Source organism: Artemia franciscana, chromosome 9, assembly GCF_032884065.1.
Source record: "Artemia franciscana chromosome 9, ASM3288406v1, whole genome shotgun sequence".
In the NCBI taxonomy this organism is placed as follows: Eukaryota; Metazoa; Arthropoda; class Branchiopoda; order Anostraca; family Artemiidae; genus Artemia; species Artemia franciscana.
In genome coordinates this window covers 16,747,008-16,774,789 of record NC_088871.1, presented here as the reverse complement: position 1 = coordinate 16,774,789, position 27,782 = coordinate 16,747,008, and the positions used below count along the sequence as shown (strand labels likewise).

Here is a 27,782-nt window from a genome sequence, read left to right as displayed (position 1 = left end):
GTCCACCCTAATCTGTTCATAGCCTCACTCCTTGCCCTGTCCTGTAAAATTTTCATTCCCTTTAAGTCCATTCTTACAAACTTCCTTACTTTTTGTTTTGCCTCAGATAGACTTCCAAAAAGCACAATCTGTCATCCTTCATTCATAAAGTATGGCCTAGCCACCTTAATCTTTCTTTTATTGTAGCACTAGAAAGCAGGATCAAAATAAATTTTTTTACAGCTTACTGTTTAATATAGGGTAAGTCAAATAAGTACCTAAAACTACCCTTGGGAAATTCTTCTGGGAAACACCTTACAAATCTTCTGTAGCCATTCAAAGTACCCATGATTGAGAGCCATACTTGAACACTATCATGACTGGCTTCCAGTATCCTAGTGATCATATGCAGATTTATCATCCTATTCTCACCTACCTTTTTTTTAACTATTCTACTTTCTACATCTTCATTGCATCCACTATTTTGCTAACAATACTGTTCAGGTAAATGAAGCTATTTACTCTGCCAATTTTCTTGTCACTCGATATCACCTATTCATCATCATTTAGTCCTAGTCTGAGCATCTTATTCCTCTTAACATTAATTTTTAAGCCTGTTTTTGCACCCTGAACCCTCAGATCTAAGAATTCATTCATTTTGCTAACCTTTAATCTAGGAAATAGAAATAATCTGTTTAATCCAAGGTTTTTTACAATCATACCTTCCCACTTGATCCATATTCTTCTGTAGCCTATGCTGATTGCCTTAGGACACATATCAGAAATGAAACTCAACATGGTTAATTTTACCTTAATGTTATACTACTATTTCTTTGCAAACTTTTTTTAGGTTGTAAAACTTCCTAAGCATCAAATAATGAACGATGTTAAAGAATTAAAAGAAAGGTATTCAACTATTTATCCTGGCTTTGGTTCATATACTGAGTGTATGTCAAGAAGCTTGTTTTCTGGACTTGCTGCTGGTGCCATAGGTAAACTTCATAATTTTGTTCTAATTATTATTTACTATGTTTATAGACTAACTTTACCATTCCTCTGTTTTGAAGTCCAAAAATAGCATATATTATAAACTCAGTTTGACTTTTTTTTTAAATTTTGATCTGATGTTCAAAATAATTGTTAAAGCAATTATTTGCTTCTAAGTTATGTGTATTTTGTGCAAGAGCTGGCTTTAACAATCTTTGGTTTTGAACTGCTGATTTTTACTTTTGATCAATTGGCACTTTACTAAAGCTATTTTATTAAATGTATCATGATATAATAAGCCAAATATTGGCTTTTACTACCCCCCCCCTTCCCTACATTGAAGCATCATTCGTGAATAACATTACTTTAACTTACACATGTGGCAACTAAGTTTCCTTTTGGATTGGTTGATATTCTGCGTTGCCAATAACTTCCACTTCTAGTACTGGAAGAAGTATGTATCCTATTGCTAATTGCATGGTCTATTGTCTCATTCTTTTTTAATTCACTGCTTAAAGCCAGCTATTGATTGAGGGCTTATTGCAGTTTTCAATAGTTTATTTTGGTTATTTACTTGATAAAAATGAGACAATTCCCTTTTGGCACTTTTGGTGCAGGAGGGAGTTGTCAATTTTTGGAATTGTCTCATAGTAAATATTTACTGGTCTCTCAAGCAAAACTTAACTTGTGTGTTGATATTTATCTTATTTTTGTGTCATATTGCCTCATCTAACGGGATTTTATTTTGGAGTTTATCTACCTAACACATTTAATGGTTGGTCTTTTTATGAATATCTCTAAAATAAAAGGGGCTTGATAATTCTGATCCAAAATTCTGATAGATCCTAGCCAGTGATTCATATAATTGATGAAGATTGTTGGGGCTTTATTCACTCTGCTCCTTTCTGATGTTTAAGATTACTGTCAGAACTTCAGTATGCTGTCTTCTATCACTCCATTGTCTCTTACTTCATCTTGTGGAGCTATTGTAAAAGCTTTTCTAGTCATGGAGTCAAAGAAGTTATAGCTGTACATAGGATTTTGCTTCCACAATATAGGGTTGACATTTGACTCTGTTAAATGAGAGAAGCCACATTATGGACCAGGGTTGAATTGTTTAAGTTCATGTTTAGTGTTATTTTATTAGCAACATCAAAGATTTTGTCCTCATCTGCTGATTGACTTTGGTCTAATCTTAGTCACTAATGGGAGACCATTTATCGCATCATAAGAATTTGAAAGTATCTTGGTTCTATGGTAAGGTAATATTGGGATTAGGCTCACTGAATTGGTTTGTGGAGAAACTTCGTCAAATCCTTTGAGAAAGTCAAGTAACACAAGGCTGACTAGGGAGCTTTCGTCAATGCGACAAAGTTTTAAGTCTTAAAGATTTTTATTTCAACCAGCTTGGAAGTGTTGAGTCTGTGTTTGCTCTCAAAGAAAACCTACTTATCTGGAAGAGATGTCAATAAGGCATCTTTAGTAATATATTCAAGTATCTGGGCAAAATTGAGGTGAGGTTGACAGGTTTTAAGTTTTTGCCTTACTGCCTTTTTTTGTGAACCAGATCCTCATATGCAGTATTTCAATCTTCAGGCACTTGCTTGGTAATAAGTGAGAATTGATACATCATCACTTGGTTTGATTGTAAAGACAGGTGAAGACTGAGATTTTAAAAAAGTTGGTAGAGAGAGAGAGAGTTTAATATATGCTGATATTCATTCCTGAGTTTCTCAGCAATTGTGGATTCATTGACATTATAAAAGAAGAAATGCCTACAATGTTTTTTGTTTTCAGTAAAGTGTAGATGACGTTCTGGTATTTAAAAATCATAGGGCGCATTTGCCCTACTCCTGTTTGTGGTAGTTTGTTTTATCAGTTTTAAATTTGATCTGATTATTTGTTGTAATTTCTGTTTGTTTTGGGTTTCATCTCTTTGTCAATAGTGATTTATGTTCGTTACGCTTAAATTGCTATTTTATATTATTTCTGCTCGACTTCACCTTACTATTGCTCTTTCCTTTTCTTTGAAAAGCTACTTTTGTGGAGAAAATTTTTTAATTAAATTTCTGTTAGTTTTTAATTGAAATAGTTTTTGGGGGTTTATTTGGTTGTTTTATTGGTAGTAGAGTTGTAGTAGTAGTCATTGTAATTGTAGCTATAATAGTCATAGTTTTAGTTGGCATAGTTGTAGTTGTCGCATTAGATTATAGGTAATGTAGTTGTAATATAAGTAGTTTTAGTAGTGGTAGGAGTAGTTGTAGTAGTCGTAGCCATAGTGGTTATAGCTGTAGTATCAGTAGTTGTAGAAGTAGCTGTAGTAGCGTCATAGTAGGAATAGTCACTATATTATTAGTCATAGTACTGGTAATCGTAGTAGTACCAGTCTTAGTACTAGTAGTTGTAGTAGTACTAGATGTGTAATAATAGTAGCAGTAGTTGTAGTAGTAGTAGCTTGCAGATAGTTTTTTTCGTTTATTCAACATTTCCTGAAAGTTTCAATTTAATAACCTAAGTTGTTCCTGAGATATTGCTGATACACTCTTGGACAATCTTCTTCTTTTTCAGCAGACGGGGGCTTTTCAGTCAATACTATTCAGCCCTTTTCCTTTTGACTCACTCTGTGAGATGGACAGAGCTATGGAGCTGGTTTGTCTTATATAATTTGTATCTGCTCAGATTTCTTGTAGTATATCTTTTCATGCTAGCAGCTGAATTATAAGAGAATATATATTGAGCTCTGTGGTCTGTGTGCAAGTATGGTCAGCAAGATTCTTGGCTGTTAGTGGAATTTTGTGGCGTTTGAAGCATTCTAACATTTTACATTGCAGGGTATACTGTGCAGACGTCAGCATATTACATTCAAATAGGCAATGATCTATTGTTTCATTATTAAGATTACATGACCTGCAAAGGGGGGAGGAGGGAACTTCACCACCTGAATTAGGAATCTGATATGAAAATGCTTGAAAATTTAGCCCATTTGAACCTGACCGAATTCTATGGTAAATCTTGGAAAGGTGCTTACTGGGGAAAGGAGATAGGGTTGGATTCTTATTATTTATCAGTACCTCTGTAAGTCTCCAGCGATAAATATCTCTAATGGGGATTGGTCTCCCACTTGGCTGGTCAATATTTAAAGCATTTTTTGCTATTTCATCTGCCTTATGGTTACCTATTTTACCCGAGTGGCTTGGAATATACTGGAGATGAGTTAAAATACCTTTTGAAGCGAGAATATCAATAATCCTAAGACAAAGAAACGTGTCAATATCCATCTTATATTGAGAAGCTGAAGAAAGCAGCTCAAGGCTTGACAAAGAGTCAGAATATATTATAATATTTTTAATATTAACATTCATATATTCATTAACCATGAGGAAATCTAATGCCATGATTATGACATTTAGCTCGGCATACATTACAGACAATCTGCTTTTGTTTTAAAACTTGCACTAATTCTTGCACACTGAATTACTAGCAGTAGAGGTACACGTTGCTAGCAAATATGTCATAGTACATCTTCACAGAAAAAAAAATAACTAGAACAAGTTGATCTAAAGTACTAAAACTTGATGCTTTTTTAAATATATTTAGAAAGCAGTAAATGAAGCAAAGAATTGATTATATCAAAGTTATTTTTCGTTTTCAGTTTTTTCTGGAACCTGGATATTTCAGCATTTGTTTCGACACAGGCTTCCCTACGATCCCAAATTTCATGCCCTTGTTTCTGCTGCAATTGGTGTTGTATCAGGCTATAAAGTAACAGCTTTAAGGTCACAATCCTGTCAGGCTGCTTGGATGGCAACAGAAAATAAACATACATATTTAAATCCTCTTCAAAAAGAAGAAAAGCAAATATCTCTGGAAAAACCAAGCCTTTAGAGATATCCTTGTGAAAAAAAAACTGTTTTAAATCATTTAGTGAAGATAGTAGGAATAATGAACTCAATTATCAAGTATCTTACCTATAGAAGTTTCGCAAAACTTACCCAAAAACAAGCTGTTCTCAAATGTCATACAACTTTAAAAATTTGGTCTTTTAAGTGTTTTCACGTTTCAAGTAGTTTAACAAAGGATATTGATGAAGAAAAAGAAGAAGATGAGGTAATTGACTTGAGAAAAAGGCTTTATATGCATGGAGACAGTGGACACCAAATTCTAGTTTTGCAGCCATATATAAAATGGGGAAGAGGAAAAAAACAAAATACAAAGCCAGAATTAATGCTAGAAGAATCTAAAGGACTTGTTGAATCCCTATCGAAGTGGAAAGTTGTTGATGGGGTGAGTGTTTTTCTTACAATTTTTTTTTGTGAACCCAACTATGAGATAAGAAATATGCCAATTAGGTCTGCAATCTAAAGAGAATATCGATATTTTTATCGAAATCCTTTCTGTCCGTTCTCCCTTTGTTACTTTAAAAACCCTTTTTTTATGGCAGCTGTTATTTTAGATCCCGACCAGATCTGGTGACATTGGGGGGGAGTTGGGAGGGGGAAACCTAAAATCTTGGAAAACACTTAGAGTGGAGGGATCGGTGGGAAAAATAAGCACAAGTCCTAGATACATGATTGACATAACCGGAACGGATCTGCTCTCTTTGGGGTAGTTGGAGGGGGGGGGGGGGGTAATTCTGAAATATTAGAAAAAATTAGGTATTTTTAACTTACGAACAGGTGATCAGATCTCAATGAAATTTGATATTTAGAAGGATACCGTGTCTCAAAGCTCTTATTTTAAATCAAGACCGGATCTGGTGACATTGGGGGGGGGAGTTTGCGGTGGGGGAAACTAATATCATGGAAAACGCTTAGATTGGAGGGATCGGGATGTAACTTGGTGGGAAAAATAAGCAGAAGTCTTAGATACGTGATTTATATAATTGGAACGGATTCGCTCTATTGGGGGGGGGGTAACTCTGAAAAATTAGAAAAAATGACGTATTTTTAACTTACGAAGGTGTGATCGGATCTCCATGAAACTTCATATTTAGAAGGACCTCGTAACTCAGATCTCTTATTTTAATCTCAACCGGATCCAGCGTCATTGGGGGGGGGGGGGGGGACTGGAAATCTTAGAAAATACTTAAAGCGGAGAGATCAGGATGAAACTGGATGGGAAGAATAAAAACCTGTCTAAAATACGTGACTGACATAACCGGACCGGATCTGCTCTCATTGGTGGAGTTGGGGGGGAAGGGGTAATTTGGAAAAATGAGGTATTTGTAACTTACGAAAAGGTTACCAGATCTTAATGAAATTTGATATTTAGAAAGATTTTGTGCTTTAAAGCTCTAATTTTAAATTCCGACCAGATCCTGTGACATTGGGGGTATTGGAGGGGGAAACAGGAATTCTTGGAAAACATGAAAATTGGGGTATTTTTATCTTACGAATAGGTGGTCGGATCTTAATGAAATTTGATATTTAGAAGGAATTCATGTCTCAGAGCTCTTATTTCAAATCTTGACCAGATCTTTTGACATTGGGGGGAGTTGGAAGGGGAAATCTTGGAAAACACTTGGAGTGGAGTAACCGGGATGAAGTTTGGTGGATAGAGTAAGCAAATGTTCCTGATACGTGATTGACGTAACCGTACCGGATTCGCTCTCTTTGGGGGAGTTGGGGGGAGGGGTTCAGTGATTTGGCGAGTTTGGTGCTTCTGGACGTGCTAGGACGATGAAAATCGGTAGGCGTGTCAGGAAGCTACACAAATTGACTTGATAAAGTCGTTTTCCCAGATTCGACCATCTGGGGGGGGGCTAAATGGAGAGGAAAAATTAGGTATTTATAACTTACGAGTGGGTGATCGGATCTTTATGAATTTTGATATTTAGAAGGACATCGTGACTCAGAGCTCTTGTTTTAAATCCTGACTGGCATTAAGCCTCTGATTTTCCTTTTAAATCAATCTATTGATTCTTAGAATTTTGTTAGAGCTCATACGATATGAGCTCTTGGCTCTTAGCTCTTCTTGCCTCGTCACAAGTACCATATGAGCCCTTAGCTCTTGTTTGAATGTGGTTTTTCAGAGCTGTTAAAAGTTTGTTGTTTAATATATTTATTTTTAATTTATTGATATGATCAGTAATGACATTAAAGTACTGATTGCTTTAGAAAATTTGTCGGTGACTGCTGTAGCTCAACATCAAATTTCCATAATTCATTGTGAAGATTGCAGGCCTTATTGTGTATTTTAGGGTCATTAGACATAGCCTGTTGAATCTGTAATGCCAAATTTTGATATACTTTTATGCATTTTTCCATTTATCACCAAAAATTTCTTGTGTATAATTTATTCCGAAATTTCTTGTTATCGATAGCAAAGTTAAATTAAAAGCTTAATTTGCAATAAAGAATATGTTAGCAAGCCATTGTAACTCAGTGGTCATAGTTGTCTTCCAGTTAATGGGAGGCAATGGGTTCAACTCCTACTAAGGGCAAGCATTTTTTCTAGTGAATATCTATTATTTACCATGAAGGCTGTGTGCCTAATATTGTTTTGGTGCGTATTCTGCTACTGTGTTTGCCTCATGTGCTACATTGTTTCTGTACATATTTGTATATAGTTTTTCCTTTGTTGTTGCTGCGAAATGGCCTATGTGATAAATTTGTTTTCAATTGAACATGTCAGTGTAAAAGGGTCATCTGCAATACATAATTTATTAACGGGACATTGTTGTTGTGTGGTGAGAGCCAGCTGCCTAGTTAACTGGAAGCTGAGAGTACATGTAGTATTCTTTTTTTTAGATAGTCGTTCCACTAGAGACGTTTAAAAGGAGACTTTTGTTTGGTACAGGGAACTTGGAGGAACTGAAGAAAACAATAAGAAGAAATTTGTCAGTTACTGCAGTTTTTGTCAGCATTGAACAGTTGACCGGTGTCCAAAGAAAGTAAGCCTTCTTTTTGATCTCTTAATAGTTCTAACCGTGTTGTAGCACAGTGCATTGATGCTCTGCTTGGCATCGCCGGGCCCGCGGTTCAATCTTCGCCTCAGCAAGGTTGGGCGACCTGTAAAAAAGGTCCAGCAACTGAAACTTCGATTCGACACCCCATGTGCCAGTAATGCATCTCAAGGATCTTTATCCTTATCCTAATTTAGTATAATGAATGAATTTACTTTGGTAAGCTGTTGAATACTTGCAGTACATTTGTTTGAAAGAATCTATTGACACAAATATTCAGTCTCTACTAAAATGTGTAGCTCTTTCAAGAACAAACTTTTTTCCTTTTCACCTCAACACTCCTTAGTAAGTAGGCCTACCAATATTTATCATGTAACAACATGAATGTAAAGAAAGCAGGGAAAGCATTATAATATGAACCAAGGAGGACCAAATATGGACCCAGTGGATAAGATTTCTGAGGATCTGGAAGATGCAGCTAGATGGTAGAATAGTAAAATATTGTACTGTCATGTTAATAAACTTAGAGGGGGTGGTCGATCTTGACTTGCCCCAGTTAAAGATAGGAACGGAGCCACAATTAGTAATAAAGAAAGTGTTAAAGGGAGATGGGCAGGACATTTTCAGAATGTACTAAAACGAGATAGAGTTGCAGGAAAAAATGTAGAGGAAAATGAAAAGTCAGTGATACCTTGGATGTAAAGGAAGGTTTGTTTTTTGAAAAAGAATTAGTGACAGTACTAAAAGGATAAAAAAAAATGTAAGGACCCAGGTGCCATTAGTGTGGTAAATGAGTTTCTTAAATATGTTGGCTCTGAGGTTAGAAATAAGTTACTGAAGATTCTGAATATGTTTTATGAAAAAGGGAAGTGCCTAGCGATTCTAGGAAAACCCTAATTAAATCACTGTATAAGGAAGATGATAGGAGTGAGTTTGGTTATTGAGGCATAAGCCTGGTCTCTGTAGGTAACAAATTACTTAGTAGTATGATACCTTTTAGATTTAGAGATGCTGTAGACACAGTCATAAGAACAGTGCGGTTTTTAGAAAAGGTTGAGGATGTGTCGACCTAATTTTCAGGCAGAAGTGCCTGAGTTATCAAGCATCTTTAGTCCTGAGTTTCATAGATTATGAGCAAGCGTTCGATTCTGTTGATAGAAGAGCTATAGTGAAGGTCTTATCCTTGTATGGTATACCAAAACAAATACATTAAAGTGATTAGTGCTATGTACGAGAATAACCCTGCTGCGATTCAGGTAGGAAATGAGGTTACTAGCCGGTTTTGTATTAAATCAGGAGTTAAGCAGAGTTGTGTTCTATCCCCCTTTATTTGGATCATTTTGATGGATTTTGACTTAAGGAGGACAGGGAAGTCAATGAGAAAACATGGGATCAAATGGGGAGGAATAACTTTCCTGGACTTGGACTATGCTGATGATTTAAGCATCCTAGATGACAGTATGAGAAAAATGAATGAACTTTTTGAGGTTTTACGAGTTCAGGGTGCTAAAATAGGTTTGAAAATTAGTATTAAGAAGACTAAGTCGCTCAGGCTAGGAATAAGTGAAGATGAAAAGGTGACGTTGGGTAATGAAAAGATTGACTGAGTGGAAAGCTTCACTTATCTTTTTAGTGTTATTAGTGTTACCTTATTTTTTAAAACACGTCTATTGGAGTCGTTATATGGATGACGTAATTTCACTTTGGAATTATGGGGAAGCTGAACTTCGGGGCTTCTTAGATCATCTTAAGACTTATGACCGAAATTTGCAGTTCACCCTAGAAGTTGAAATTGAAAATAAACTACCGTTTTTAGATGTGTTAATTATTCGTAATGCTGATAAACTGGATTTTACTATCTATCGAAAGCCAACACAAAAAAATAGATATCTTCACTTTAATTCAAATCACCCCCCACAAGTTAAAAGAGCAGTTGTAACCTCCCTCATTGATCGTGCCCTGAATATTTGCTCCGATTCGTATATAAATGCAGAAATAAACTTTATCAGAGATATTCTTTTTGGTAATGGATACCCCATTCCTTTTGTCAATAAAATAATTAACCGTAGAATAAAACGACATTCTTGTAAAATCGAAGAAGATATTTCACAATGTGAGGCTACTGATAAGCCCTCAAATATTGTCTATCTTCCGTATATCCCAAAAATCACAACAAAATTAAAAAATATTTGCACAAAAAATAATCTGTACGTAGTCTTTACTAATAATTTTAAAATCATTAATTTCTTGAATTCCGGTAAAGATAAGACCCCAGTTACTCGCCAAAGTGATTGTGGAAAATACTATGTCGGCAGGACCCATCAGAATCTAGAAAAACGGTTACAACAGCATAAAAAAGACATAAACAAATCATTAATCTCTAATAGTTCCAACGACTCCTTTGATTCTGCTTTAGGTGGGCATATATTTAATAATCCGTCCCACACGATACTTTTTGAAAAATCTTCACTCATCAGTAAGGATTTGGGGATAAAACAGGTGGCTCGAGAATCAATCGAAATTAATCTCAAAATAAATAATAATATTTCTTTGAACAGGGACTTAGGGGAATACTCACTAAATTCTTTATACCCCAATTTAATTAAAAATGATCTAACAAAATATTTTACTAAACCGATTTATAATAGTATTGAACCTGCTACGAAAAGGCCTTTGAGACAGGCTGCTAAAAAAGCAAGGTTGGCTCTGAGAAATTGCATTTAATCACTTTGTTCTCTTTAGGTTGAATGAGCTTATATTCTCATTTCATTCTTTTTGTCAGTCCTGGTTGAACTTCGTTGAAGTAAGGATGCTAGGGCTGTTTTTAAAAAGTTTAAAAAAATATTATTTAATTTTAATTCTCACAATTTAATGTAAGTTTATTTATATATACGTATTTTCTCTCTTGTTCTCGTATTGTGCTGAAGACGGCCCTTGGACATAGAGCCGAAATATTCACAGAACTGATTTCCACTGTCTCGAAAAGATTTTCCCTATTGTTTCTACTTTGTCATTCAAGTTATATAAGACATATGTTCGCCGTCATGTTTCGGCTGACGTCATGAAATTAGTTGCCATCATTTTTGCTTTGAAGGCGTGACGTCATTCAAGTTATATAAGACGTATGTTCGCGTAGAATTCTATTAATGCTTAAGTTTATAATGACTGATGAAGATGCTCAAAGAGTCTATGCCAAAAAACTTGCTGCTGATAGAGAAAGTCAGAAAAGAAAGCGTGCCGAGGAACTACCAGAGCAACGCGAAAGCAGACTTGCTGCTAAAAGAGAAAGTGAAAAAAGAAGGCGTGCCGAGGAACTACTAGAGCAACGCAGAAGCAGACTTGCTGCTAAAAGAGAAAGTGAAAAAAGAAGGCGTGCCGAGGAATCAAAAGACCAGCAGGGAAACAGGCTTGAGGCTGATAGAGAAAGAAAGAACAGAAAGCATGCCGAGGAACTACCAGAGCAACGCAGAAGCAGACTTGCTGCTAAAAGAGAAAGTGAAAAAAGAAGGCGTGCCGAGGAATCAAAAGACCAGCAGGGAAACAGGCTTGCTGCTGATAGAGAAAGTAAGAAAAGAAAGCGTGCCGAGGAATCAGAGCAATCTGAAAGTTATCGCCTGGCATTCAGGTACAACCCAGTCGATGATTATAGCTTGAGTAGATGTGTTCAAATCGGGACAATGTCTAAAATTTGTCCCTATTGCAAGGCCTTGAAATTCAATGGTGAAACAATGGGAATGTGTTGCGCCTCAGGAAAAGTTAAACTTCCTCTATTGGCTGCACCACCAGAGCCATTGAAGACTTTCCTTACTGGAACTACGTCAGAATCTAAGCGTTTTTTGTCAAAAATCAGACAATACAACTCATGTTTCCAAATGACGTCGTTTGGAGCCCAAATCGAAAATCCAGATCAATTTATGTCTACTTTCAAAGTAAAAGGGCAAATTTATCATAAAGCAGGGTCCCTTCTACCATTCTCAGGCGAGAATCATAAATTTTTACAATTGTACTTCATCAGTGATAGAAATTCTGAATTGAATGCACGTTGCGAAATTTCTCCCAACGTTGAAAGGACAATCGTTTCCCAATTGCAACATCTTTTCCACGAAAATAATAAGTTAGTGCGTCTGTTCAAAACAGCCATCGATTTGATGCCTACTGATACTCATAAAATTGTTATTTCCGCTGACAAAACGCCTCCTGGCCAACATGTGCGTAGATACAATGCTCCGACTATCGACGAAGTGGCAATCGTTATGGTCGGTGATCAGTTTTTACCTCGAGATATTATTCTACATAAGCGAAACGCTCAGTTGTTAAGAATTGCTGAAACTCATCGATGCTACGATGCCCTACAATATCCTATCATTTTTTGGGATGGAGCCGACGGCTATCACTTTAATATTAAATTGATGAATCCAGCCACTAACAAAGAAATGAATAAGAAATGCAGTGCAATGCATTATTATTCCTATAGACTAATGATTCGGCAGGATGAAGAAAATTATATTTTAAAATGCCGTGAATTGTTTCACCAATTTATGGTTGATATGTATGTTAAAATTGAATCAGAACGTTTGCTATATATCCGCCTGAATCAGACCAAGCTCCGCTCTGAACAATACATTCATTTGCGAGATGCAGTTATAAATGACGGTAATACCACAAACGTTGGAAGATTAACAATTTTACCTTCGTCATATGTTGGCAGTCCCCGTCATATGCATGAATATGCTCAAGATGCTATTGCGTATGTTCGTCTCTATGGTCGTCCAGATTTATTTATTACATTTACATGTAATCAATCTTGGGACGAGATACTGCAGCTTTTACTTCAAGGACAATCGGCGGTTCATAGGCATGACATTACGGCACGTGTCTTCCGGCAAAAGTTGAAATCACTGATAAACTACCTTGTAAAACATGAAGTGTTTGGGTCAGTGCGATGCTGGATGTACTCAGTGGAATGGCAAAAACGAGGTTTGCCACACGCACATATACTAATCTGGCTACATAAAAAAATTACTTCAAACGAAATTGATGATGTGATTTCCGCTGAAATACCTGATAAAAATGTCGATAAGGGGTTACATGATATTATTGTAAAAAATATGATACATGGACCTTGCGGTGCACTGAACGAAAATTCACCATGCATGGCCAAAGGAAGGTGCACAAAGCAATATCCTCGACTTTTAGTACCCAAAACAATTACTGGCAATGATGGTTACCCACAATATAGAAGAAGATCTACTGAAGATGGCGGTAAAACAGCAATAATAAAGAAGCGTAACGGTACCACCATCGAAGTAGATAACCAGTGGGTTGTTCCATATTCCCCTTTATTATCAAAAACATTTAATGCACACATAAACGTTGAATACTATAACTCCGTAAAGGCAATCAAATACATATGTAAATACGTCAACAAAGGCAGTGACATGGCAGTTTTTGGCTTGCAGTCCGAAATCAAAGATTTCGATGAAATCGTAGAATATCAGGCTGGAAGATACATAAGCAGTAATGAAGCTGTTTGGCGAATTCTTTCATTTCCGATACATGAACGTAGTCCAGCTGTTGTTCACTTAGCGGTACATTTACAGAATGGTCAACGTGTTTATTTCACGGAAACCAACGTGCAACAAAGAGTCCTGAATCCACCGGATACAACATTAACAGCTTTTTTTTCGCTTTGCAAAAATGATTCTTTTGCGAAAAAACTGCTGTATACTGAAGTGCCTTCGTATTACACGTGGAATACTAAAAATAAAGTATTTGAACGTCGAAAACAGGGTAAGTCAGTCGACGGCCAACCTACCATCTTCAAAGATACTACGATAGGAAGACTCTACACCGTTCACCCCAATCAACATGAATGCTTCTTTCTACGCCTGCTTTTGGTGAATGTACCCGGTCCGACATCCTTTGAGTATTTGAGGACTGTAAATGGTACTATACATGACACTTACCGTAGTGCATGCCAAGCTCTGAATTTATTGGAGAATGACCAACACTGGGATAACTGCATCAATGACGCGTGCGAAACGTCAACCCCAAGTCAAATTCGTGCATTGTTTGGCATCATTTTAACAACTTGCTCTCCATCAGCTCCTACAGATTTATGGGAAAAATATAAGTCAAAAATGTCCGAAGATATACTTCATCGAAAACAGTTAGAGACGTCAGACATGACTTTTGATTTTACACCAGAAATTTATAACTACACTTTAGTTGTTATAGAAGACTTTTGCATAAGTATGGCAAACAAACCTCTTCAGGGTTTGGGAATGCCTTCACCTAACCATATCGCTGCTGTTTCGACATGTGTAGAATTGGATCGTGAACAAAGTTACAGTACGAGTGATCTATTGTCGTATGTACAAAATAACATTTCCAAGTTAACGTCGGAACAAAAAGACATTTATGATACGATAATGCATTGTGTCGATAACAACGTTGGAGAAATTTTCTTTTTGGATGCGCCAGGAGGTACTGGTAAAACGTTTGTGATAAAACTGATTCTGGCATCAATTCGATCTAAAAATGATATAGCGTTGGCAATTGTGTCGTCCGGAATAGCCGCAACATTGCTGCCTGGTGGAAGAACTGCTCATTCCGCTTTGAAATTGCCTCTGAACTTGCATTCTACAGAAACTCCCACATGCAATATTTCCAAATCATCTGGGATGGGTAAAGTATTGCAGCAATGCAGACTTATTATTTGGGATGAGTGCACAATGGCACACAAAAAATCGCTCGAGGCTCTGGATCAATGATTGAAAGATTTGCGAGGGAAGTCGAAACCCTTTGGCAGCACCTTAATATTGCTTGCGGGAGATTTCAGGCAAACATTACCTATAATACCTAGATCAACTCCTGCAGACGAAATGAATGCTTGCCTGAAAAATTCTAATTTATGGGCACACGTAAAAACATTAAAATTAACTACAAATATGCGTGTCCGATTGCAAAACGATGACTCTGGTCAAACATTTTCAGATCAATTGCTGGCAATGGGAAACGGAAAGCTCCCAGTAGACTCAATTTCAGGACGTATACAACTACCTGCTGATTTCTGTAATTTAGTGACGTCTAAAAATGAATTGATTGAAAAAGTATTTCCGAATATTTTAAAAAATTATAAAAATAATAAATGGCTAAGTGAAAGAGCGATTCTCGCACCCAAAAATATAGACGTCCACGAAATCAACAATATTGTTTTGACCAAGATTCAAGACCAGGCAGTCCTTTACAAGTCAGTCGACACAGTTTTGGAACCAAATGAAGCGGTTAATTATCCATCTGAATTTTTAAATTCCATAGATCTTTCAGGGTTTCCACCACACGTGCTACAACTAAAAATAGGCGTACCAATAATATTGTTACGTAACATAAACCCACCAAAGCTTTGCAATGGCACTCGACTTGTCGTAAAAAAAACAATGGAAAACCTAATAGAGGCCACAATCCTGACAGGGCCTTTTGAGGGTGAGGCTGTTCTTATTCCTCGCATTCCCATGATTCCAACAGATCTGCCTTTTCAATTTAAAAGATTGCAATTCCCAATTCGATTAGCATTTGCAATCACCATTAACAAAGCTCAAGGTCAATCATTAGAAAAATGTGGTATTGATCTTAATACTGATTGTTTTTCCCATGGACAATTGTACGTTGCATGTTCGAGGGTCGGTAAACCTGATAATCTATTTATATGCAGCGAGAATTGGACAGTGAAGAATGTTGTATATTCGCAAGTTTTACGCAGTTAATTTGTATTTCGGAACCAAATGAAGCGGTTAATTATCCATCTGAATTTTTAAATTCCATAGATCCTTCAGGGTGTCCACCACACCTGCTACAACTAAAAATAGGCGTACCAATAATACTTTTAAGAAATATCAACCCACCAAAGCTTTGCAATGGCACGCGACTTGCCGTAAAAAAAAAAACAATGGAAAACCTAATAGATGCCACAATCTTGACAGGGCCTTATGAGGGTGAGGCTGTTCTTATTCCTCGCATTCCCATGATTCCAACGGATCTGCTTTTTCAATTTAAAAGATTGCAATTCCCAATTCGATTAGCATTTGCAACCACCATCAACAAAGCTCAAGGGCAATCACTAGAAAAATGCGGTATAGATCTTAATACAGATTGCTTTACCAATGTACAATTGTATGTTGCATCTTTGAGGGTCGGTAAACCTGACAATCTATTTATACGCACAGACAATGGGACAGCGAAGACTGTTGTATATTCACAAGTTTTACGTAGTTAATTTGTATTGTATCTATCTATCTATCTATCTATATAAAAACGAGTTGTGTGTATGCATGTTTGTTTGTTTGTAAAAAGAGCGTTTGCATATGACGTCATTATTAGTACATACGGCTTTGTATATGGACAGACAATGGGAAAGCCAAGAATGTTGTATATTCGCAATTTTTACGTAGTTTGAAACACATATATAAATCTATCTATATTCACAGGTGGGACACAGGGACACAACTACAATGGCGCGTAACTAATATGGCGCGTAACGACTTACGCGCGCGGGGGGGCTTGGGGGGGCGCGAAGCGCCCCCACCAACTAGGTGTTGGGGGCTAGTTAACTACCCCAACAGCTACTAACTACCCCAACTAACTACCCCAACAGCTAGTTAAATAATATATTTGAACCCTCTATACATTCAAAAATGCACTTAGAGGAGTATGGAGAAAAAAACATAGATAATAAAAACATTTATCATCACAGACACTTACAACGACTCAAAAACGATTAATACAGCCCAAAAAAAATCTACGACTGATTCATTTCCCTGTCTTAATCTGCCTTCTAATACATCTGGCTTATCATATATCTTGAAAACTCCATAACGTTTAGAGATAAAACTGTTATGAGACCAAATAGGAACAGGGAGAAAACACTTACAAAATTTAAAAAAGACATATCGAATTTGTTGACGTTCTGACGTGGTAAAAAATTTCTATAATGGCACCAGAAAAAAATACATGTGGAGCAAAAACGGTTTATAAAGCCGACCAAGCGTTTTCTTGTCAAATTGGCCTTTAACTCAAGAAAGACGTCCATAGGATTTTCTCAAATTCTGTCTCATCACATTTATTTTTAGTGACCGTGCCAAAAATTGAGCCAGGGTCAACCTGAATCTTAATAATGTGAAGGGTAATTGCCCGGGATAAATTTTCACCAGGATTGAATCGTCTAGAGGATATATCTATGAGGACGAGGGATTTTTCGGTGGAGGTGCCAGATTCCCTGGCGTTATTTGAAAAACGATCAGAAATAAATTATAGAAACAAGTTTTTCAACTGAAAGTAAGGAGCAACATTAAAACTTTAAACAAATAGAAATCATTATGTATATGAGCAGATTCTCCCCTCCTTAGCACCTCACTCTTTACGCTAAAGTTTGAGTTTTGGCCAACTTCTTCAAGAACGACTCTTGAAACACAAGGTTCGTTTAATTAAAACTACAAGAAGCTATTTAAAAGTACTAAATAACTTTAGCGTAAAGAGCGAGGTGTCGAGGAGGGAGAAACCCCCTCATATACGTGATAATTTTTGTTTGTTTTAAGTTTTAATATTGCTCCTAACTTTTAGTCAAATTTTTTTTTATTTAATTGCTTAAGACATCCAGTATTCAATAAACGAGCTTGACCTATTACGACTAAAATTCGACTTCTGACCTATTACGACTAAAATTCGACTTCTGACCTATTACGACTAAATTCTATTGAGGTTCTTCACGTCCAATTCAGAAATATCAATCAGAGTTTTCGCTCATGTTGTGTGGATCGACTTTGTTTTGTTTTTATAAACATCAGTTTTTCAATTTTAACTTCTAAAAATCGAACTACTGTACAAAAATAGATGTGCTAAGAGAAATATCGATGTATTCCTCAATTTAGCGTAAATAATTGCAAAATCTTCCTTAAAAGTATTGCCCAAATTGTCAAATTTTCGAGGAAAGATAACTTTAATAATGGGCAAGTTTTTATAAAATGCTTGAATCCAGCGCAAAAATATTGAAGTAATTGAATTCGGCATAATTATATACATTGAAGGTTGACAGTAACTTCCTCGATTCGAAAACGTTGTTTCTCTGTTTTATTATTGTTTGGATGCAAGTTGCTTATGCACAGTTTCCTTCAATTTCTTTCTTTTTCCATCTTTTTGGAATAGAGATTTGCTAGGCCAGTAAGAATTATTTGAAGAACAATCTGAATAATATGCTTTTATATGTTTTAAAGGGAATTGGAACAAGCTTTCAAAGTTCCGGTATTCGATCGCTTTTCATTGGTGTTGCATATTTTCAAAGAAAGAGCTCAAACGAAAGAGGCCAAACTTCAAGTTGCGTTAGCTGAGGTGCCTTACTTAAGGTTATTTGTTTAATATTTTATTTAATATTTTTATTTAATTTTTTATTTATAATTATTTATATTAATTTTATTTATTTTTTATTTAATATTAATTATTTTGTTTAATATATTGTTTAATGTTTAATATTTTTACAATTACTTTAGTTATTTTCTTTTATGTTTAGTTGCTCGGGGCATGGCTTACTTCCTGTACTTTTGAACTAAAATAGTATCATTATTAAAGAAGGGACAACAAAGGTTAAGGTAATTTGTCTGTTACCGGCTTACTATGTTTTTGTCGACACCCTTAGGATCGTGCCACCTCTCACTAGAACGGAATGTCTTTCCAAAACGCTGTTTTTGGCTGTTTTTTCGGAGGTAGATTAATCGACTAATTTATTATTATTTTTAGAGTTGTTATTATTAGTGATCAAAGAAGGTAGTTCAAAATTAGATTCATGAAACAGTTTCATTGGCAGGTGTAATCTTTATGGCCCCATAATAACAGAAAAAAAGTTAGAGAAGGGACTGGATGCTTATATGCATCTTTGCAATAGAGAGAATCTTTTTTTTTTCGTCACGGGAGTCTTTGCAGGGAGAGGTGAGGATTTTCAATTTATAAGTTTTGTAAATTAATTATTTTTATGCGCTCATTTAGTTTTTCCTGGCAAATTCTATGAGGTCTCCTCTAATCAGTTTTCATATTCGTTGGGTTAGTGATTAAGTGCCAATACTTGTTACATGCATGCTACCTCTTCATCGGCACCCTTATCAACGCGCTACCTCTCATTAGAACACAGAGTATTACTTTGCAATGCGGCGATGTTTTTTGTAGTTGTTGGACGCGTCAGTAGGCGACTCATTCGTGACATCTACTCTTGGGCTTTTAAAATGAGCCCTTAAACATCCTTTTATGATGTTTCAGTCTCCCTCTAGCGGAAACGAAAAAAGAAGATATCGCTGCTTCCTGTGCGGAAAGATTGTTTCCCTTATTGCTCAAGGTAGGGGATTGTATTCTCCTAGATTAGGCTTTCTTTTATGACGATTCTAAAGATTCCATTTTTATCCGACACCACTTCTGAGGGGTTTCAGGCTACTTTTAGAAATTTGCATAAAAATTGTTTTCGTAAAAAAAATTTTTTACCATAAAGATTAATCGAAATAAAAGTTGCCATTCCTTAATCAGCTTCATATGGCGATTCTTCCTTGCTTGAATGGCAACTTCTCGAAATAAAATAAAAAAACAAAGTTTTTTTAAATGAAAGTAAGGAGCAACATTAAAACTTAAAACGAACAGAAATTACTCCGTATATGAAAGGGGCTGCTTCCTCATCAACGCCCCGCTCTTTATGCTAAAGTTTGACTCTTTCTCTTAACTCTACTTTTTAAAACAGTAAGAAACTTTTAATGCTACTCCTTACTTTCAGTAGAAAAAACTCTTCATATTTATTTTTTCATTGTTTTTTTCAAATAATGCTAGAAAATCATGCGCCCACTTCATTGAAATTCTCCCCCCATGAGAAGTTCCTCCATGGAAATATCCTCCCACGTAACCCCCTCCCCCCTAATCCAAAATAAATCCCCCTGAAAACGTCTGTACACTTCCCAGTAACCATTACTATATGCAAACACAGGTCAACGTTTGTAACTTGCAGTCCCTCCCACGGGGACTGCGGGGGAGTAAGTCGTCCCTAAAGACATAGTTATTAGGTTTTTCGACTATGGTGAATAAAATGGCTGTCTCAGAATTTTTATCCGGTGTCGTTTGGGAAAAATGAGCGTGGGAGGGGGCCTAGGTGCCCTCCAATTTTTCCGGTCACTTAAAATGGCACTAGAACTTTTAATTTCCGTTAGAAGGAGCCCTCTCGTGACATTCTAGGACCACTTAGTCGATATGATAATCCCTGAAAAAAAGAAGTAAAAAAAACAAATAAACTCGCATCCGTGATCTGTATTTTGGCAAAAAATGCGAAATTCCACATTTTTGTAGATAGGAGCTTGAAACTTCTACAATATGGTTCTATAATATGCTGAATCTGATGGTGTGATTTTCGTTAAGATTGTATGACTTTTAGGGGGTGTTTCTCCCCTATTTTCTAAAATGAGGCAAATTTTCTCAGGCTCGTAACTTTTGATGGGTATAACTGATCTTGATGAAACTTATATATTTAAAATCAGCATTAAAATGCGATTCTTTTGATGTAACTATTGGTATCAAAATTACATTTTTTAGAGTTTTGGTTACTATTGAGCCGGGTCGCTCCTTACTACAGTTTGTTACCACGAACTGTTTAATATTTAACGTAAATATTTGCAAGTAAAGTTGATAGAAGGGCTCACAGGGAGACATTAATTATTCGTGAAAAGAATCTCAAACTGGAAATAGATTGAATAGCTGTTGCAAAATCAAACTAAAGTCATTAGAACATTAACCTAGAACCCTTTTGCTGAGTTCGATGACAATTTTATCGAGTTCATTTCGCAATAATACCTCAGATTTTAAACACTTATGTTTCTGGTCATGGAAAGAATCAGGATATTATACTGACTCCAAGTATGTAAGTTTCATTAAGTTTAGTCATACCCATCAAAGACTACAAGCCTGAGAAAATTTACCTAGTTTTTAGATTAGGGGGGAAACACCCCCTAAATAAATCTTAATGAAAACCAAATGATCGGATTCAGCGTATTAGAGAACCCTACTTTAAAATTCAAGCTCCTATATACAAAAATGAGGAATTTTGCATTTATTGCTAGAAGAAAAATCATGGAGGGGTGTTTTTTTTCTATTTTTTCCTTTTAGGGTGATCGTATTGAATCAGTGATCCTAGAACATCAGGAGAGAGCTCATTTGATCGAAAATAAAAAGTTGTAGTGCCCTTTTTAAGTGGCCCAAAATATTTGTAGGAAGCTAGCCCTCCTCCCATACCCTTTTCTCCAAATTCGTCTGATAAGCATTTGAGATAGCCATTTTATTGAGCGTAGTTGAAAGATCTAATAACTATGTCTTTTGAGGATGACTTGAACCCCACAACCTCTGGGGAAGGGCTACAAGCCAAATGATCTTTGCCCATTGTTTTACACATAGTAATGGTTATTGAGAAGCATACAGATATTTTTTGAAGGGAGATATTTTGTGGGGGATATGTATTTTCTAAAGGTTGAATTTTCCGTTCGGAGGGAAGTTTCTGGGGGTGACCTTTCCAGAGGAAATTTCACTCGGGGGAAATTTTCCAGAATTCATATACAAAGTTCGTTTTAATTGTCTTACTTTCTCTTTGGCAACTCCATTTTATGCGTGACAATATTCTGGGGTGATTTTCAGCTAGTATGGAATTTTCTGGAGGGAATTTTACAGGGGGAGGGGTGTATTTTATGCGGAAAGAACTTTTTACGGAGGAGCTTCCCATGAGGGAAAGGAATTTTTCTTAGAGGGCAAGACAGGTTTACCGGCATTATTTGAAATACGATCAGGAATTAAATTAAAAAAAAGCTTTTTCAACAGAAACGGGCAACATTAAAACTCAGAACTGACAGAAATTATTCCATATATGAAGGGTTTACCTTCCTCTTTTTTTCAATACCTCGCTCTTTACGCTAAAGCATGATTGATAATTTTATAAGAACGGCTCCTGAAAAACAAGGGCCGTTTAATTCGATTAGGATATTCGGAAAGTGATTGAACTTTAGCTTGAAGAGCAAGGTATTGAATCAACACTTAGTCAGGGATGCAAAAAAACTTTTTGTCAATAAATTATGCATTATTTAGTGTTATTCCCTTTATCCTGGCCGAACATGAAAAATAGTACGAGGAATATGACAACACTGTTGGGAATTCAAAAGATATGTGTATTATATCATCTCTTGTTAAAATATCCGTTTCATCTTATATATGAAGTCGCAGTTTTGGTTTATTGTGCTTTGTTGCTTAAAAAACCAATTATCTATCAAATGAGCTCTTAAGAATCATTTTATGATGGTTTATTGTTAAACTAGGAATTTAATTCCTAGGAATTTAATTCCTAGATTGGAGAGGCATGTGCTCTCCAATCACATTTGACTCTTAAAAAGGGTACCAAAACTTCTGATTTCCAATTGAATGAGCCCTCTCCGAAGGGCTCATTCAAAGAGAGAAGAAGCATTTAAGCTTCAACATTTACAAATTAACATCTTTCATTAAAAACAATATTTCAACACAAAGACAGTGCTGCTTCCTCTCCTCCCCTCCTCCCCCCTTTAGCCGCAATATTGCACTATTCTGTACTATAAATCGTACACAAGAAAAAGCTTTTGTTTTTTTCTTAACTGTATATAGTAAAGACCAAGATGCATTTGACTTTATCGTTGTGGTTTTACTAGAACGTCATTTATGGTTGCAACCTGTGATTATGACGTCATTCATCATTTTGTACACGAAGATGCAGTTTTTTATCCAAAAAATTCATTTGAATGTAAATATTGTGCTTTGGTAATTATAAAAATACGTAGATGTAACAATTTTTTTGATCTGACCCCACTCTTTAGAGGTTTCAAGCTATTTTTGGCAATTCTCTTAAATTTGTTTCAAAAACCATTACTATTAAGACTAATTAAGATAATAGTTACCATTCCTGAACCAGCTCGAAATAGCCATTTTTTCTTACTTGTTAGGATTTCAAAACTTGTTTTTAATTTTTGGTTGCTATGGGCTCTGCTTTGACCTTAACTACGTTGCAGCTACCGCTGAAATCATGGTGTCCATATCTTGTATAGTGTTGTTACATTTCAGGTCTTTACTACGGGATATTCAAGATGGAGTTGTAGGTGGAGACAGATTAGGTGGCTCCACATCCGCCATTGGGGGTGCTGGGGAAACTTTTTTTGAAACTAGAAAAAGACTTTTGTCAGCCAGAGAACGGAGAATCAAAGATCAACTGGAAACATTAAGGGCTCAACGACAAAGAGTGCGGATCAATCGAGAAAAGCGACAAATTCCTGTTATATCTGTGGTTGGATACACTAACGCTGGTAAAACCTTTTCTTTTTTCGTGTTTGGCTTTCGTGAATTGCACATAAATCACCAACAAATTGTTTTCCTATTTCATAAAGCAGATTTATTCACTTTTATTTTATTATATAAAATAAATTGTTTTATTATATTTCGATTTTGTTTACATATTTATTTATTAATGCTGGTAATTAGCATATTATAATATTTGCTTTTATAAGGATCAATCAGAATTTTGGCTTATATAAGGATTTTCTTATATAAAGATCAGTCACTAGTCGGTCGTCCATTTTTATTGATTAATTAAAAAAAAAACTTTCCGAAAAGAAGTTTTTCAAAAAAGAAGTAATGGCCATATCAAAGTTAAGATCAGCAGATACAAACACCCATTGAAATTCAAACTTAAAACCTTAGCTTCGTAATACGGGACCCAGAGATCGGATCACGCTGCAGGAATGCACTGCAGGGCCGACGCAGGGACCATAGTAGTCAAGAAGCGTCGTTAATTCTTAAATAATAATAACTGTTAAATAATAAATGGAATCCAAAACGAACAGAAATTAAATAAATAATCATAGAAAACAAACATATAACAGGTAGTATTATAAAACTGAACAAATAAATTTTAAAATGAGTAAAACTGGAATTTAATATGCAAACTAATATGTCAGCTTGCATAACTTACAGCCTTTGCTCTGGGGGCAGTGCAAGTTCTAACAGTTTTGTCAACCCCCGAGGCATAATTATTTTAATTATTGTACCTTTGGACTATTTTGGACATGATGCCTATCTCAGAATTTTGATCGCATGTATTTGGGGAAAAGATAGCGTGGAAGGGGGAAGGGCATGTGCTCTCCAATCACATTTGACTCTTAAAAATGGTACCAAAACTTCTGATTTCCAATTGAATGAGCCCTCTCCGAAGGCTATAACACCACCCGTTGCATATGAAGTACCTCTGGGGGGGGGATCGTAGCCCAATATTGAAGGTATTTAAAATTTATTCATTCATTTATATTTGCACCTGTTATCTTTATGTTTGCTAGGATCGTTAATTTTCATTTCTGTTCGTTTGGGTTTCATTTAAATTATAACAGTAATTTCTGGTTGTTTTGAGTTTTAACCTTAATGGGAATTAATTTCTGCTGGTCCTGAGTTCAATATGGCTCTTTAATTTTCTTTGAAAACTTCTTTTTGTGCATTTTTTTTCAATCAATAATAACAAAACGTTGAAGCCTTATGACCTTTACTATAGGCAACATGAATACGTGCCTCTGATAAATCATACTTGATTTATTCGTGCAAGGTTGAATGAAACGAGAAAAATAACTCCGAAAAAGAGAGTCGTTAGACTATTTCATTTGTTGACTCAGAAGAAGTTTGATTGGTGGCTATATTTCGATACAAATGAATCCTATTTCTACATCATATTCAAATAAATCATAATGAATTTCAGTAGAAACATTGTAGCCTAGCTGCCTTCATTATTTGAAGGCAGTCTTCATTATATCACCTTAAAGAATAATTGACAATGAACTGAACAAACTTGTATAAATGATAACCATATACACTCAGTATATGAAGCAAAGGGACCTACACACACATATATACACATGCGCTGCTATTGGGAGGATATTAGAGGGTTAGGTTTGATGCTAGGGGGTGGATAGGATTGGCTGTGCTCAACCTTCACATTTTTTTTTCGGGGGGGGGAGGGGGTCGATCCATGAAGGGAGAGCCAAGGGTAAGCTCCAATGATTTTTGGAATAAAATATTGCTAATAAGTTCATCGTTAGTCAACTCCATTGTTTTTGGAATATGATAAGTTTTATTTTTACTGGGGGGGGGGGGGGGATCGGCCATAGAGAAAGGGCCAGGAGTGAGCTCCCAGGCTTTTTGGAATAAAATATTGTTAATATTTTTCGGGGGGGATCGATCCATGAAGGTAGGGCCAGGGGTTAGCTCCCATGTTTTGGAAAAAATGTCGTTAGTAAGTTGTCTTTTTTGGGGGGAAGGGGGTTGGGCCATGAAGAGAGGTCCAGGGTTGAGCTCCCCTGATTTTTGGAATAACCTAATGTTAATAAGTTGTTATTTTTGCGGGGGGCTGGGCTATGGAGGGAGGGCTAGTGGTCTGTTCCCATGATTTTTGGAGTAAAACATCGTTAATAAGTTGGTATTGATTTTAAATTAAAATTGAATAGTTGTGGGCATAAAGCCATGGCTAATTGTAGAAAAGCCCAAGAAAGATAGTCCGATTGAGTGAGTGACAAATCTTGCATTAACCTCCATATTAGTAGGATTGTATAAAAATGATGTTAGTTCATTTGTTAATAGATAAGTCTGTCTAATATCCGTCCATGCGTTATTCCTAGGACAGAAGAACTATGGTAGATAGTCATAAAACTAAGATAGTCAAGATGTATAAGTTGACTCTTAAAAGGAGAACTATAGATTTCAATTTCTAATCATTTGAGCCCCCTCCGTAGTTTATACGACCACCCCTTCCGTAAAAACCTTATTCGCCCCTAGGGCATAACTTACAACGCTTACCCCCAGGCTTTGGGGGGCTTTGTCAACCCCACACAAATTATTTTGTGGAATATTGTTAATGGAGCAGTTTATTTTAGATGGATAGAGTTTTTCGGACCAATTGCAGGGATGGAGAACTCCTATACCTGATTTAATAAGTACAACAGAAAATAAAGAGGAGAAATAAAATGAAAAGGATTGAAAAATTTTAATGGTAAAAAAACATGACAAAAGCAAGACCTGTTTCATTATTGATGCCACAACAAATATGAACTTTGATGAGGACACACCATTATGTGATGCCATATCATTGAATCATAGTCTAGTGTTGCGTCCCTTACCTTTACCAAGTGTCGATAAAACAGCCGATGGAATAGCCATAGGGCAGACTAGGTACTGATGAATAAGTGTAAATACTGAACGGTAAAAATGTGCATTTAAATTTTTTGCCTTGATTTTGCTCTCATTGTTTATCCATTTAAAATATTTGTTTTAGCATTTGGTTGATTCCGTTTCAGTTTTTTTTTTTTTTTTTGTTAAGTTTTTCGCTTTTTTCATTTTTCCCTTCATTTTGACCTAAATCTTCTATCTTGTTACAGGTACAGGTGAAATAATATTATTTTTTCTCGATTTCATAGGTCTGACGCACTGTTTAAGGCTCTCTGGTTTCTCAGAGTTGATCAGCTCAGACGGAGATATTTCATTATTTTATCTCCAAATGTCTGCAGTGCGTCAGTATTCCAGATAAGTTAAAATGCTTTTTCGCAGCTCCAATACCGTTATGCCCAAGATGCACTGTAAAATATTAATTATGAATCAAAACCTAACCTTTATGCGATTAAATAAATAAACGAGTTTTATAGCTGAAAATAAGAAGCGGCATTAAAACTTAAAACAAACAAAAATTACTCCGTATATGAAAGGGGCTGTTCCCTCCTGAACGCCCCCTCTTTACACTAAAGTTTGACTCGTTCTCGCAAATCTATTTTTTAGAACAGTAAAAAACTTTAGCGTAAAGAGCGGGGCGTTCAGGAGGGAACAGCCCCTTTCCTATACGGAGTAATTTCTGTTCGTTTTAAGTTTTAACATCGCTCCTTAGTTTCAGCTAAAAAAAACTTGTTTTTTTTAATTTAATTTCTGAACGTTTTTGAATTAACGCATGTTTTGATTTTGGTTCTCCGCACATGAATACTTAAAACAAAATTTGCATATTAATTTTTTTTTCACTAAATGGCTTTCTTAGTTTTGATGGGATGATTTTGAGAAAAAACGGGTGGTGGAGGAGGTTTAGTTGCCCTTCAATCTTTTGGTTACTTAAAAAGGCAACTAGAACTTTATTTTTTTTACGAACGTTTTTATTAACAAAAAAATATACGTAACTTACGAATTAACTTACGTAACGAACTTCTATATTTATATAATTTTATTACGTATATGAGGGGGTTTGTCCCCTCTTTAATACCTTGCCCTTTACACTAAAGCTTAAATTTTGTCCGAATTCTTTAAGAATGACCCCTGAATCACGAAGGCTGTAGAATAAATAGTGGAAACTACTAAAAATACTTTAGCGTAAAGAGCAGGTATTTAGGAGGAGTTGAACCCCTCGTATGTGTAATATTTTCTGTTCGTTTTTTTTATGCTGCTCCTTGCTTTCAGTTGAAAAAACTTTTCTTATTTATTTTTTCATTATTTTTGATTTAAATAATGCTAGAAACGCTTAAAAAACTTCATGGAAATTCTCTTCTCACATGACTTATTTCTCCATGGAAAGATCCTTCCACGTAACCCCTCCCCTCAACCCCCTCCCCAACCAAGAAAAAAAACCTAAAACCGTCTGTACACTTCCCAATAACCATTACTATATGTAAACACTGGTCAAAATTTATAACTTGCAGCCCCTCCCCCAGGGACTGCGAGGGAGTGAGCCGTCCCCAAAGACATAGTTATTTTCGACTATACTGAACAAAATGGCTATCTCAAAATTTTGATCCGTTGACTTTAGGAAAAAAATAGCATGGGA

General features: G+C 35.9%; 2 protein-coding genes across 2 annotated transcripts in view; both read left to right on the top strand.

Annotated features, from left to right (window-relative positions):
• The first annotated feature begins 796 nt into the window (after nt 1–796).
• Nucleotides 797–4,851, top strand: LOC136031068 (transmembrane protein 141-like). The gene is made up of 2 exons (XM_065710313.1): nt 797–971; nt 4,619–4,851. The coding sequence occupies exons 1-2, from the start codon at nt 857–859 to the stop codon at nt 4,849–4,851; spliced, it is 348 nt and encodes a 115-aa protein (XP_065566385.1). The 5' UTR covers nt 797–856.
• A 57-nt stretch (nt 4,852–4,908) lies between these two features.
• Nucleotides 4,909–27,782, top strand: part of LOC136031067 (putative GTP-binding protein 6) — a 33,400-nt gene continuing 10,526 nt past the window's right edge. The window contains exons 1-4 of the mRNA XM_065710312.1: nt 4,909–5,250; nt 7,716–7,858; nt 18,139–18,267; nt 23,015–23,260. Of these exons, the coding sequence (XP_065566384.1) occupies nt 4,909–5,250; nt 7,716–7,858; nt 18,139–18,267; nt 23,015–23,260 (860 nt within the window). The remainder of the gene's footprint in view (nt 5,251–7,715; nt 7,859–18,138; nt 18,268–23,014; nt 23,261–27,782) is intronic.